Below are 15000 nucleotides of genomic sequence, written 5' to 3'. Positions count from 1 at the left end.
ATGTCGGGAACTTAACATAACGTTATGTGGGTTAGGTTTAGGAAAATAATGTTACGCGAGTTTAGGAAAAGAAACATGTTTGGGCGTTGTCATGTCACAAACTTAACGTAACATTTACAAAGGTTAGGTTTAGGCAAGTACAGTTACGTAACTGAAGGAAAAGAAACGTTGTTCTGTTACATATTTAACGTAATGTTACGTAGCTTTGGTTTAGGAAAGTAGTTCTACATAGGTGAGGCTTCAGAAAATAAAGTTGCGCGAGTCTAGGAAAAGAAACATGGTTGGGCATTGTTACGTCTCGAACTTAACGTAATGTTAATGTTTTTGTTTAGGAAAGTAACGTTATGTTAGTTTTAGGAAAGTGAACACACGTAGGTCGGGTTTAGGGAAGTAAAAGTACATGGGCTTATGAAAAGAAACACAATTGTGCGTCACCATGTTACGTACTTTACGTAAAGCAGTGCCCTCAGTGTAAAGTTACGTAGGTCAGGTTTCTTGGGTCAGATTTTATTTCTTGTGTTTAAATATTGCTAATTCCTTACTGTCTCTTTCTCTGTCAGGCAGACGGCAAGATGTCGTGGTTATCAGGCTTTGTCGGCGGCATCATCAAAGCTGTCGTGGAGTAAGCACTCACACCATCTTATTTCTTTCCTCTTTTAATGGAGTTAGGCAGCGCTAACAGTTTCCCTCTGCTTCCAGTCTTTGTGCTAAGCTAAGCTAACCTAGATGCATATATTGATCTTTTCAAATCTGCTCTCTGACTCATGTTTTCTTTTTTGTTCCCCTGACAGTAACATCGACGCCGATAGTTTTCAGAGTTCAGACCCTGTAAGTACCAACATCAGCAAACGTCACACATTAAATCCAAAGAAGCCATGTACTCTTTTATTATTATGTGTTGGGCCTTCCCAAACAAACGTTTAGCAGATGGCACATTCGATGGTGCGCCAGCCCAGGCACCAGAATAAATGTTGGCATTGGACAATTCTGCAAAACACTCGCACTTTTCATTGGTGTGATAGAAACATGTCTAAAGTTACGTAGTGTATAATGTGGGAGGTGGAGGGGATGGTCGGTGGCTTGTCACCTCGCTGCAGATGACCAATCAAGACCAACAAAACTGGTTGTATTTTAGCATGGCTGTGTTTCCAGCAGATATTTAGCCACCAGATGTGCGTGTAGCGTTTTTTAAGCCAAACATCGACGGCATTTCCAGCGACAACTGCACGACCAGAATCAGGTGTTTTTTAGTGAGGAATTGGCGGCTTGTCCAGCAGGTATTTTAGGCCATGACATGATCTTTTCCAACCATAACCAAGTGTTTTTTTTAGCCAAACCCAACTGCACGCTTAGCACAGCGTTGTTGGAACATAAACTCTCAACACATCTGCTGCATTAATGACATGAATTTTAAGGTATTCGTGTTTTGCAGAAACGTACAATGCCAACGTTTGTCCTTGCAGTCAGGTTGCATATGCTTCAAGTTTGTTCTTAAAAATGTCTCATTTATCTCTTCAGACCCAAATGTCTCACGGTGTCAGCTAAGAAAATACACAATAAGTGTAAACCAATGTAGTTTAGTTTTAGATTTCAACATTTCAAAAGGTTTTAAACGTCTCTTTAGTTGCAGTTTAACAGAGGTGTAGATCACAAGACAAAACTGTGCATGCATCTTTTTGTGTGAACTTTATTAAACCTCCTCTTTTCTTCTGGTGTAACGTAAGGATTTAATGAAAAATACGACAGACATTGATTAAACCTGTGTGTCTAATTAATCATGTGTTCACCTGAGAGTTATTTGATCTGATGGTGTCCTCATTAAACCGTGGAACTCTGTATGAATGAGGTTTAGCTCGACCTCATTACTGACACTCAGATTTCTCCCAGTGGAAGATTTCATAAGCAAACAAACACACTCACACACATTCCTCTGTCTAACAGTAGCTTGTTGTGTGTGTTCGCAGCCTCCTCGCAGACCTGTTCAATTCGCAGAGGCTCATGAGAGCGAAGAGGAGAAACAGTTTCGGAGAGTTTTCAAGCAGCTGGCTGGAGAAGTGAGTCCGTCATATGTGCATATTCACTCATCTTGTTTGTTCCCTCTGCTCTGTGTTTACACTCCAGTTCACTCCCAGTTTGACTGTTTCTTTATTGTGGTTTATCCCAGTTAATCTGAGGTTCCCACCAATTTCCTATTTATTCTCCCAGCACATAAATAAGCCTCCATACTGAGGTGCTCCTGTGTTTCATTTTAGTTTCTTATTAAATGAAATGAATAGTAACAGCTCAGGAACAAGTCTTGTTCTGCTGACGACTGTAAGTCACTGATGATGGACTGGACTGCTCACCTACCTGACCAAATCAAACCTCGACATGTTGCTGGAGGTCACAGTTTCTTGAACTTGCCTTTTAAGGACCTTTAAGTGTTTCATGTAGAAGAACTAAAGTCAGTGTGAGTCAGTGAGCTCACACGTCTGCCGCTGGGTCACAGTCTGAGGGTCACATGACCGCGGGCCTCACAACACACCACAGAGACTTTTGGTCTCTTCTGTAATTACAGTATAACGAGCTGTTTACATCAGTCTGGCTCCTTTTGTTCAGCCGTTCATGTTTTCTCTGATCTCATCAGGCAGCAAACCAGCCATACGTTACATTTGTACTTTTCATAACAACGTCTCACGTCAGATGATTACATGTACACGGGTTGACTGTGTCATCGGGAGGTGGAGGGGATGGTGGATGGTGCGTCACCTAGGTAACATGGCTGCTAGGCTGCAGACACTGTTTGAGACCAACAAACAACAAATCTGGGTGTTTTTAAGCGAGACATGAAACAGCATTTCCAGCAGCGATTGTGGCACCAAATGCAGGTGTTTTTCAGGGAGACATCGGTGGCTTCTCCAGCAGCACTTGTGCCACAGAAACAAAATGTTTTTTAAGCGAAACATAGTGGTATTTCCAGCAGCGAGTGTGCGACCGAAATCAGGTGATTCTTAGTGAGCCATCGGCAGCATTTCCGGCAGAAGTTTTGGCACCGAAATTAGTTTGTTTTTTTTTGAGCGAAACATCACAGTACAACCAAAATCAGGTGGTTCTTAGTTCGGCATTGGCGGCACTTCCAGCAGTGATTGTGGCACCAAAATCAGGTGTTTTAAGCCACAACGTGATCTTTTCCTGACCAGAACCAAGTGGATTTTGTACCTAAACAGAACCACTAATTAACCAAAGCATTGTGCAGATGTTACACATCTGTGTTTTGCAGAAACATTCATGCACTGGACTCCATGAAGAACCGAGACAGTTTAGAAATACGGAGGTTACGTTCAAGTGTTTTACGACAGGTAGCTTGCAACTGACTAAATTTGTTTCTTTTACTTTGAGTCACGGCTGAAAAGAGAATTTATGAACGAGTATTTTCCGATCTGAGGAGAACGTTTGTAAAAGAGTCTCTCCAGTTTCTGTCTGATGAAAGTGTGTCTTCTGTTCTTCGATGTTTGCATACGTTACATTTTAATGAGGTGATCTCAGGCAGTCGTGACTCTCCACACCTCAGTCTCTGTTTGATCTGAGGGAAGGTTCCTTTTTCGCCGCACCCTGTTTCAGGTGTGTCTTGTTTCCCTCAATGGAGAACGGTGCTCAACTGAAATGTTGACCTGATGCGGCTCAGCAAGTTCTTAAAAGTCTGTTCTGCTTTTCACCTGATTCCTCATCACCTCCACACACCTGTCTGTCTGCCGTCGGCCGCATTCCAAACTCCACCCTCTACTGTCCCGTCCTCTCTGTCTCTTTGTCTGGTTCACCATCACACCCGGCAGGTTCTGTAGCTTCTACAGGTTCTCAAGTATGCACAGGATGAATCTGAAACAAACACAAAACTGCAGAATTTTAACATCATTTGGTGTATAATTAGATGTCACCTGTTAATGTTCCTCCCTGCTAGCAAAACATGAACTGCTGCGTCTGGGCCAACAATCTAGCTCATAATCAGATTTGATTTTAGAGCGTCAGAACAGACGTTTTCCTCCTCGTCATATCAGCATTTCCTGTTTCAGTACAGCTGATGGTGAGGTCAGGCGTCGTCTCTCTCTGTTTCTGCTGTCAGACACAACCAAGTCAAACAGGTCGCTCCTGTGTGATTCCCTCCGTCAGCGTAAAGTAACAAAGATGAGCAGAGAAACCTGCAGACAGGAAGTGGAATTTATTTTCACCTTTTTAAAATTGTAAATGTCGATACTGAAATTTGAGGCCTTGAAGGCTTCAATGCTGATTCCTTTTGACTTTGCGTTACAGTATGATCCTGATGCTGCTAACTTTGGCCTGAAATTATAACTCACTACATGTTAGAATTAAAACTTTTTCGTCTTCAGTTCACAGTGAAACTCTGGGACGTTTTATCTGTCACATTCAAATGTTTCACAGAGCGTCATTTGCCTGCGGAGATAAACAGTGAAAGCGTTTTATTGTGTCGTCTGATAAACGTTGGAGCAGCAGAGGCAGCTTCAGGGCGGCTCAGAGACAGAGAGCTCTTTCTCTGCATTCCTGCCATTGTCTGGCAGGGCGGCACTTGAGCCTGCGGGGCGTTGGACTATGTGTGTGTATTTGTGTATTTGTGTGTGTGTGTGTGTGTGTGTGTGTGTGTGTGTGTTTGTGTGTGTGTGTGTGTGTGTGTGTGTCTGAGGTTTTCTCTGACTCATCAGAGGGGTGTGTACACCAGTTTTACCAGAACTCAGTTGGCTTGTCGGTTGGTGGATTCTCTAACCTAACAGCAGTAATAAGCGTGATGATGAAGAGGATGAAGATGGTGTAGTAAAGTGTCCCCACCCACCTGGCTGAGCTCTGAGTGGGTGGGGTTCAGGCAGCCTGTCAAGTCTTTTCTGGAAACTTCCTGTTCTGTTTTAAAGGAACAAACTCCAGTTCTGAAAGTTAGACAAGATAAACACTGGACTGGGAGGAGAGAGTTTTAGTTCACGCGCTGAAACACTTTTGTTTTTGCTCCCAGAATTCACGATTAAAGATCGAACACGTTTTCTTACTTCTCTCAGATTTTGGTCTCATGATTCCTCTCAGTTCACTGATGAAGAGTTTCCTCCCTCGTCTGTCTCGTGCCGTCCTCTCCAGCTGTTCCCATGTCAGTCCCTTCTTTCTGAACTCTTGTTACTGCTCCACGCGTGTTTGGTTCTTCCTCTCCCTCGCCTGCTTTGTGGACTCCGTGTCGGCGCCTGCTCGGTTATTGCTGTTGTTTCTTCTCAGAGCCGATACAGCTCCACTTCCTCCTGTTCAGCTGTGTTTCTCTTGTCTCGTTTGCTGCTTGGTCGTGGTCTTCCAGGTTTGGTGTCCAGTTGATTGAGCTGATTTTGAGCTCAGTCTTGAGTGAATGTTTCAGGATTTCTTGTTCAGGATGTTAAATGCTGTTTATGCTTATCTGTTTCTTGTCTTTACGACCTCTCCTGTCCCACCATCCACAGCGATTACACTCCCCAGGTACCTGAACTGGTCGCCCTCTCCCAGAGACAGACAGCTCCCCAACAGTTATAGGATTCATGCTTTTGTTATTGGTCCGCATGATTTTGGTTTTTGTTCCATTTATTTTGAGTCCAAGCTCGGCTGCAGTTGTTTCTGCTGGTGGATATGTGAGAGAATTTCATGCATGCGTCAGTGAGCATTTCTCCTTCACCAAAACAATTCCTCCATCTGACAGGGATGGTCACTGAAAAAGGCCTCTCTAAAAATGCCGGCAGCCGGACGTCCCATCCTTGTGAACGCAATATCTCAAGGAGGCCTCGAGAGAATTTCTTTAAATTTAGCACAAACATTCACATGAACTGAAGAGTAGGTCAAAGGTCAAGGTCAGTGTGACCTCACAAAATATATTTTGGCCATAGCTCAAATTCACACGTTAATAATGATGAAACACTTGGACATTTGGTCAGATACTGAATTGGTGACTCTGATCTTGAACCTGTGCTGATTGTATAGATCTTCTGTGTGTGAAGCATCCATGTTTTCACTGACATGGATGGAGACTGTCAGAGACACTGGACTGGTGGGCGGAGTCATACAACCACAGGGTGGACTGGTGGGCGGAGTCATACAACCACAGGGTGGTGATTCTAGTGTTACCCATGTGTAGGCGCTGTTACATAAAGAAACCACTTTAAATACCTGATCATGTCCTGTTTTGGTGTATATCTGATCAGCTGTGTTTCATAGAGGTCACATCAGTAATAAATAATTTCATGGACGTGACAAAACTGTTTTGTTCTTTATCAGAATCATAAACAAAAGGTTTGAACTTCCTCCTGAACATGTGAATAAATATTCATCTTCACCCAACGACACTCTCGGCCCTCTGATTCCAGTTGTGTTCATCTTCACTCACACGAGCTCAAAGTTTCATCTCAGAAATATTTGTGTTACAGTTTGAAATAAGCGAAGAAAGCCTGAGAGTCCAGAGATAGCTCAGTGTTGCCTCACAGTGTTTTGGCAACAGAGAGACAATCTGAGAGTTGCTATGGGAGGGGGGGGGGGGGGGGCAGCTGTGAGTCAGAAGAAGGAAAACTATCAGAGGAAATAAAAGGAAACAGCTTTAGTTTGGTTTGAGTCACACTCACATCAGCTGTGACTCACTGTGTTTGTGGGGCTTCCTCTGTGGAGGAAAACAGAACATGAACATCCTTTCTCGTGTGTGTGTGTGTGTGTGTGTGTTTTAACAGGACATGGAGGTCAGCCCCAAGGAGCTGATGGACATCCTCAACAGAATCATCTCCAAACGTGAGTCTGCTTCTTTTTTATGCCTCTGTGACAGTTTTCCGTCCGTCCGTCCTTGTGAACACGATCTCTCAAGAACGCCTTGACGGAATTTCTTTAAATTTGGCACAAACGTCCACTTGGACTGAAGAATAAACTGATTAGAATTCGGTGGTTGAAGGTCAAAGGTCAGTGTGACTGCACATAATATGTCATTATAACTCGCTAATCAAGACAAAATTTTCAGAGAAATTGATGAAGTGATGATATTTTCTATCCAAAAGGTCAAAGGTCAGCTTCACTGTGACATCATCATGTTTTCACAGACATGGATGGAAACTGTCTGGTGCACAGAGGCGTGCAGCCGCAGGGCAGTAAATCTAATTCATAGTTAATGGAGGTGTTTCTGTGCAGAGATGGAAAAACGACTTCACCCGTATTTTATTTGGCTTTAATACCTCTGTGGTCGTCGCAGCGTGTCATCATCACTGCGCCTCAAGTTCTCAGAACAGACTTTGTGTCCTTACGTGCTGATTGGTTCCCTGATCGGGGGGATGAGGGGAGTGACAATAAAAATGAAACCAAGGTAGAAGACAGCAGGCAGAGATAAGAAAAGTTTGGGATTCATGTTACAAAACAACAAGGAAATAACTGTGCACATAAACGTCTCATTCATGGAGCGTGAGCAGAATGAATTTGTGTGTATTTCTTCACCTGCCTCTGACTGCTCCTAGTGCCTGTGTTGATAAGATATTGGACATAAATATTGATTGTTATTATTAGAAATGATAGTTTTATTCCACATTGGGCTCTGTGATGTCACAACACTTTAGACTTTAGAACACGAAAGTTAAACATGACAGAAGATTGTAAATAAAACACATTTAGATAAATTATTTGGCATTTAGCAGATTAAAGCTTCAGATGAGGTTTATTAAAAATATAAATGAGTTATTTAAATCGACTTCAGATATGTGTTTTCTACATGTCTGACATCCCTTTGATCCAATCAGGAGAGAGACCTCCACAGGTGTATCTGCAGTTCGGGTGGTGAGACTGTGAGACCCACGTTACTGAGCTGTCAGTGATGATGTCACAACGTACAGATATTAACACTTAATATAACGTACATCACCGAACCTTCTGAGTTCTATACTGACGGCTCCAGTGGAGGCGTGTCGCTGTCTCCCCTGACAGAGGGGTGTGTGTGTACTTGTGTGTTTTTTTGCATCAAATTTCAAATCAAACCTTTTTCATTTAACCTCCTGGATGGTTCTTACAACAGAGGACACGGAGTTAACGGCCTTTGGTGCACCTGTCCCTGTCACACACTGCTAACAGCAGAAAATGAAACAGTGTCTCTCAACTCCACTTCACCTGAAATAACTTCAGTCTCAGGGTCGGAAAAGTTTTTCCTTCTCTCCTTGTTCGCAGGTCGACAGGATGCACCTATCCATAGTAATTATCACCTCCATATACGGTCGTCACTGGATATTCATGAGCAGAGCTGTATGCTAATTGCTGACTAGCGAGAGCTCTACTCACAGATTTACTGACATTTCATGACTGAGACCAAAAGTCTTTAAAATGTTGACAAAAAATACTTTTTGTAGAAGTAAAGAAACTCCTCCAGACAGGAGTGAAGATCGCTGGACACCAGTAAAGCAAATGTCACCTGTGGCACCATGACACACCTGTGCAGTATCTCTTCCTGATGTGTTTTATTTAACGGCTGAATGCTTGTTTCAGATGAAGGCCTGAAGACTGACGGCTTCAGCATCGAGTCCTGCAGGAGCATGGTCGCTGTCATGGATGTATCCTTTCACCAAGTCTGGTCCTGACGCCACACAGCACCAGTGATACTGAGTGCACTGCATGTCAGGAGCAGCAGTAGAGCTAGGACTTGTTGTACAGCCCAGTCGTTAAAGGAAAATGTTTGCACTGTACGTTTCTGCAAACCACAAAAAACATGACACTTCTTTGTTTCATACGTCTCATCTTCTAAAGTGACGTAGGGTATGGGCTGACTCTGTCGTCAGGAGGTGGAGGGTGTGACACCGCAGAGAGACGCCTGCAGAGCTGCAGACAAACAACAACAGAACCAGTTGTGATTCAGCAACCTGTCACTGTGTTTCCAGCGTTTTTTTAGACACCAAACTGATTGTGATTTAAAGGGTCGCCCTGACACACCAAGCCGACGGTCGGCCGTTGGTCAAAGTCAGGCCGTCGCTGAGCGTCTGTCAGCCTAGTTTTTGCGGTGTGTCCCGCACCGTCGGCACGTCAGCGTCGGCAGCTTTTCAGGCAATTGAGCATGTTGAATCGGCGGCAGAGCTTGTCGGTGAGAGAGATCACTCTCATTGGCTGTTCAGGTTTTATTTCCTCGCCCCTGTAGCGAGTGAATCTGCCTGTAGTGAAACCGGGGCTAACCGGTGCTTCCTCCTCAGGCTCCACTTCACTCAGCTGCCCCACAGACCCGCTGCTTCTTCACACTTTAACCTGAATAACAAACCGGAGCTAGCTGGGAGCGGCTAGCGGAGCGTTAGCCGCAGCATGACCGGAGGGAAGCACAGCCAGTTAGCCTCCGCTAGTCTCTGAGCTAGCCCCGGCTCTCCGTTTGGATCCAACCGGAGCACCGAGCCCTGGTTTGTTATTCAGGTTAAAGTGGGAAGAAGCAGCGGGTTTATCGGGCAGCTGAGTGAAGTGGAGCCTGCGGAGGAAACACCGGGACCGTCTGGATGTAATAGTCCGTGGAGGTGCTGCGGTGCTCGGCTGCACAGATAGGAAACCCCTCGGCTGACAGGATGTACCACTCTCTCACTCCGCTCTCTCTCACGCAGGCGCAGAACGTACGTGCTACTTGGCCGTCGGATGTAGTCCGTGTAGTGTGTTCAAATGCAACTGACACAGGGCGACGTGAGGCGACGTAGACGACGCAACAGTTGGCTTTCGTCGCCGCTAGTTCTTTGATGTCAGTCTGGTGTGTCCGCACCTTAAAACATGATCTTTTTCTAACCTGAAACAGGTGGTTTTTGTGCTGAATCACACGTTAACCACAGTGTTATTAGAACGGAAAGTTTCAACATATCAGCTGCATAATAAGGTGCAACTGTAACGTACCTGTGGTTTGCAGAAAACGTACAATGCCAACATTTTCCTGGCTGTTGGGTCGAGTAGAAACAAGAGAGTAGCTGTAGTGCTAGTAGAGGGTCCAGCAGTATTAAACACAGTGCTGGTGCTAATGGTAGAGGAAGCGGTACTAACAGCAGCAGGTGTGTCTTTAGGGGCCGCACACGGGCGTCATTGTTTGTGTCGTTGTGTTCTCTGCTCTGGTTTGTGTGTTTGACCTTTGACCTGACTCCCTTCAGAGCGACAGCACAGGGAAACTGGGCTTCCACGAGTTCAAGTTCATGTGGAACAACATCAAGAAGTGGCAGGTGAGCTCACGGCTTCCATGAGTGCAGATCAGTTTTACAAGCTCATAGTCAGGCTGCTGTTTGGCTCGTGTTGAGGGTTCGATTCCCTGTGACAGTCAGTAGATACACCGACACAAACCAACAAACATTGATGTTGTTCTGTTTGTTTGTTGTGTGTCGTCTCCAGGGCATCTATTTAAAGTATGACAGAGATGGCTCAGGTACAATCTGCTCCCGAGAACTGCCGGGTGCCTTCAAGGCTGCAGGTGAGAAACACTCTGCGTGTGTGTGTGTGTGTGTGTGTGTGTGTGTGTGTGTGTGTGTGTGTGTGTGTGTGTAACATTTCAGACTAACTCTGTTTGCCGTGTGTTTGCAGGTTTCCCTCTGAATGAACAACTCTTAAAGCTGATTGGCCGTCGCTATAGCGATGAGCACGGCGACATGGACTTTGACAATTTCGTTGGCTGCCTGGTGCGACTGGACGCTATGTGCAGTGAGTCTCTCTCTCTCTCTCTCTGCTCCTCTTCACCTTCCTCACCTCATTCATGCATCATTTTAGACAAAAATCAGCCCGACGTCTTTTTAACCTCTGAAACGGTAAAAACGTGGCTGCGAGCGGCAGCTGACGGGTCACGACACCTGAGTGTAAGATAACAGGTTTAATAACGATCAGACACGACGCTTCCGTGACTTCATTAAAAATATCCACAGAGTTTGTGACAAACTGTCACTGATTTAAGTTTTGTTGAGTGAGAATAATTATACTCACATCACGTGGCGTTCAGACGACAGCGTACATGAGGAAAAAAGTAACTGCTGCACACTCACTCCAGGCCCGGGGGGCGGAGCAGCAGAGTTTGTCCCGCCTGCTCGTCCTCTCTTGATCCGTGTCCTCCTCATGCACCTCTCTTGTCTTTTTGGGGAAAGACATAGATCTTCTGTGTGTGAACACTCACATGGGTGGAAACTGACTCTAGTTGTTTTTTGACCCTTCCCAGAACTACAAATATTTCACCATGACCCTCCCTCCTGCATAAATTAGATTTTTTTATTAGATTTTTAAAACGTACCTTTTGATGTGTGACAGGTAAACGTTAAAGATGAAATCCTGGAGTTGAAAAAAGCCTCTGTTTTTGGCTCTTGTCGTGCGGCTGGTTAGTTTGTGTATTTATTTATTTTGAAATGAGATGTAGAATAAATAGATTACATATCAAAATAAATTCTGATGAAATATTACTATGTAAAGCTCAGACTTTCTTTGTGTGTTTATGTTTTTTACTGAGGGAAGTGTTCGTCACACAAGATGTGTTCGAGGACCGTCGGAAATCTAAAAAATTGATAATTTCTCTTTTTAGTTCCTGGCTGTGACCAGTTAAAATCATGAAGAAGAAAACACATCAGTATTCACTTGTTTAAATATTTATATGACTTCTGTGTGTGTGTGTGTGTGTGTGTGTGTGTGTGTTCTGCAGGAGCCTTCAAGACCCTGGATAAGGACCATAGTGGCCACATCGACCTGGACATCAAGGAGGTAAAACACACTGCAGTTCACTTTCTTTGGATGAACTCTCAGACATTAAGAGACAACTTGATCGTTGTGCATTTGTCGCAGCACAAAGGGCGCTGGAAATATTAATTAAATGAAGTTAAACTAATGATCATACTCTCCATAATAATGGTTGGTATTAGCTGTAAAGATGTAGGCAAAATAATTTTCCAAACCAGAAAAACTTCTTAGCTCAAGTGAGTCTGTCCCTTCAGCCACTCACCAGAAGAAAATCCTGACATCACATCTTTCTGTGAATCACGTGAACTTGTTTATACACATCATATCAACGTCTCTAAAGTCTGAGGTGCCGCCCAGTTGAGTCGCCTGCCAAGCTGCAGACCAACAAACAGCAAAACCAGTTGTGAGTTAGTGAATCATTGCTGTTTGTCCAGCGGCTCATCAGCTCCCAAAGGTGGGCGGGGCTAGAGCTGCAAACAGCACTTGTTTTTTCCTGAGACCTTCCTGCGCGTCCTGTCAGGCTCGTGTTCCCAACACTGGGTATTTCAAGCCAAACCTGATTCCTGACCTTAAGCAAGTGGTTGTTGTGCCTAGACCTGACCACATGCTAATCACAGCAGCTTCAGGTTTCATAACGAGCTGATGATTTCAATCAGCTGTGTTGGAGCAGGGAGAGAAGTGAGACATGCAGGACACGCGGTGCTCCAGTGCATCAACACTTGTATCACGTCAGATCTTGTGTGTTCTGGATCATGGAGCCCAGGCAGTCACATCGATGGTGGAGGAGATCTGACACCATGAAAGTGAGCAGGATGTGACTAAGTACTGCACTCCAGTACAAACTCTAAGTACTTGTACATATCGGGAGTATTTCCACTTTACACATGTCGGAGGGAAATATGGCACTTTTTAAATGCCCTACATTTGCAGCTCAATCAGCAGAAAAAAACTTTGGCATTGTACGTTTCTGCAAACCACAGATGAGGCTATTATGTAGCTGATGGTTTCAGCACCGCTGTGGTTAATGTGAGGTTAGGCTCAGGCACAAACACAGCTTGGTTATGGTCAGGAACAGATCACGTTTGGGCTTAAAACACCCAGATGTGACGAGCACAGTCCACGCAGGAAACACAGCGATGGCTTAGTAAAAAACAACTGATTTTTGTGCTGCTTTCCCAGCATGCAGCGAGTCACATGTTGCGAATACGATGACTGCAGGTTTTGTTGTTTGTTGGTGTTGAACAGTGGTCTGCAGCTTGGCAGGTGAAACACCGTCCACTGTCCCCTCCACCTGCTGATGACACAGTCAGCTCATGAACTCCGTCACTTTACAAACAATCAGTGTGTCTCCAGTCACAGTGAAGTGGAGCTCCAGTCCCAGCTGGACGAGGACATCTAACTGGCCTACTGTCCTTGTCCCAGTATACAAGCACGGGAGGGGAATCCATTTATTGAGCCAAGTATGTGCGACTCCTCTACGATAGGTGGAGATATGCCCCCTTTCAGCTTGTTAGTATTGGACCTTTTTCCTGTTTGGGCAGGAAACTGGACTGTGGCCACTTGTTTGATTGTTTTTCCTAACGTTGTAGTGGGTCTGCTTAAATGAGTTAAAAAGTTAAAATGAGCACAGCCTGAAACAGCTCCAGCAGGAACATGACACAGACACATTATTGCAGCAGGAATATTAATCCATACGAGTGAAGCTCTGACAGCGTGGAGCGCTTTACTGCAGCAGACATATTGTTGAATGCGGTCGCACTAACAGAGTCTCTCTCTCTCTCTCTCTCTCTCTCTCTCTCTCTCTCAGTGGCTTCAGCTGACAATGTACTCCTGAGGCGACGCAGAGAAGCTGCTGCACAACACAAACTTCTTCTCCCCCTTCTCCATCTCATCCCTCACTCCCTCCACTCCTGTGTGACCCCATTGTTTCCATGGTAACGGGACCAAAATGTCAAGGGAAAAATCAAACCGGGACCAAAGTCAGCGCCGATGCTACAACGCTACAGCGTCCACGTGTTAGAGAGCTCTGTGTTTTATGTTTTAGGGACAAATGTTTTATCAGAAACTGAATAAAGTGGCACAACTGACATTAAAGTGTTGTCGTGGTGACTTTGTGGGTGTGTCGTCTGGGTTTTTAGTTTTGCGGCCGTCGCTGCTCAAATAAAGCGCCTGTGACTTGTGTTTGCTTCAAGAGGAACCTCTGATGTTTTACTGTCAGTGTGTCAGAACAAAACAGTGTTCATAAAGTTTTCCTTGTCCTGATCACGTCTGCTTCAACACAGTTAGAGATGATATAACATCTGAATATGTCACCGACAGGTTTTATCTCTTGTCCTTTCATCATGAAACAACGTGCAGCTTTAGTTTGTAGATTTACACAGTGAGTGTCCACACAGAGATCAGGTGTTCGTGGTGATACTGGTGTAGTGTGAGGTGAAACTTCCCAGCCTTCCTTTGAGCACAGAACAAACACTTCATTTTATTTAACCTTTATTATTCAAGGAGAGCCACAGTGAGAGTAAATATCTGTTGTTTAAGATGGCCGACAGGAGCAACAAGACACCAACAACATGACACAGAAAACTCAAATTCTGCTGCAAAATCTGAGCTGAACGTTAGAGAAGAAGATATACTTTATTAATGTCCAAGGTGAAATTCATTTTTTTTACTCATACACACACAGGCCTGAAATACACACACACATACACAAACAGGACCTATACATGCATTACATGATGAGATGTCAGAGTGGGGGGGCTGCCCATGGACAGTCCACACGTTCGTTAAAGAATGAGCCCTCGAAATTCTGCAAAGTGAATTCAAAATGGCCGACTTGCTGTTGGGTTTAGAGCATGGGTCCAAGAGGCTTTTTTGTACGTCTTGGAGTGTTACAGGTGCCTAACAAGTTTCATACATGTGGGTTGAACCTCCGCCAGGGGCTGTTATGTAGACATTTTGTAGGGAGCATTATTGAGCCATTTTTGGCCCCTGAGAAGGAGACCCTTGAAATATCAAATCCTAATATGGTGCTGACCAGGCACAGGAGCAGGGGCCCAAAGAGTCAGGGGCCCCTTCATCTGCAGTGTGTCATTCAAATTAAAATGTACCAACAATGAACTCATACAGAGAAATTAAACGACCAAAAATAAATAAATCAGAGACACAAAACACACACACACATAATAACATGATAATATAATATAATATTAACAAACTAGTCCATACCCACTGGTAGCTTTGTCACCTTCTACCTATGCCAGTCCTCAATGCCTATGTGCAGTTTCACATAGATTGACCACGTCAGTGAGTAGAAAAACGTGGGACAGACAGAATGAC

General features: G+C 44.5%; 2 protein-coding genes across 4 annotated transcripts in view; one reads left to right on the top strand and one right to left on the bottom strand.

The window, feature by feature from the left end:
• LOC126403421 (calpain small subunit 1-like) overlaps window positions 1-13758 on the top strand; it is a 16331-nt gene extending 2573 nt beyond the window's left edge. For all 3 annotated transcript variants that reach the window (XM_050066098.1, XM_050066089.1, XM_050066080.1), the window contains exons 2-11: window positions 561-622; window positions 792-828; window positions 1965-2054; window positions 6711-6768; window positions 8494-8558; window positions 10110-10178; window positions 10345-10423; window positions 10534-10650; window positions 11630-11688; window positions 13472-13758. In XM_050066098.1, the coding sequence (XP_049922055.1) occupies window positions 573-622; window positions 792-828; window positions 1965-2054; window positions 6711-6768; window positions 8494-8558; window positions 10110-10178; window positions 10345-10423; window positions 10534-10650; window positions 11630-11688; window positions 13472-13498 (651 nt within the window). In that variant the 5' untranslated portion in view covers window positions 561-572 and the 3' untranslated portion in view covers window positions 13499-13758. The remainder of the gene's footprint in view (window positions 1-560; window positions 623-791; window positions 829-1964; window positions 2055-6710; window positions 6769-8493; window positions 8559-10109; window positions 10179-10344; window positions 10424-10533; window positions 10651-11629; window positions 11689-13471) is intronic.
• The window catches only part of abcg1 (ATP-binding cassette, sub-family G (WHITE), member 1), a 281654-nt gene that overhangs the window by 240333 nt on the left and 26321 nt on the right, over window positions 1-15000 (bottom strand). The window lies entirely within an intron of this gene.

The sequence above is a fragment of the Epinephelus moara genome, chromosome 2 (assembly GCF_006386435.1).
Source record: "Epinephelus moara isolate mb chromosome 2, YSFRI_EMoa_1.0, whole genome shotgun sequence".
Taxonomy (NCBI): domain Eukaryota; kingdom Metazoa; phylum Chordata; class Actinopteri; order Perciformes; family Serranidae; genus Epinephelus; species Epinephelus moara.
Note: the sequence above shows the minus strand (reverse complement) of the source record. Positions and strands in the feature narration are given on the sequence as shown.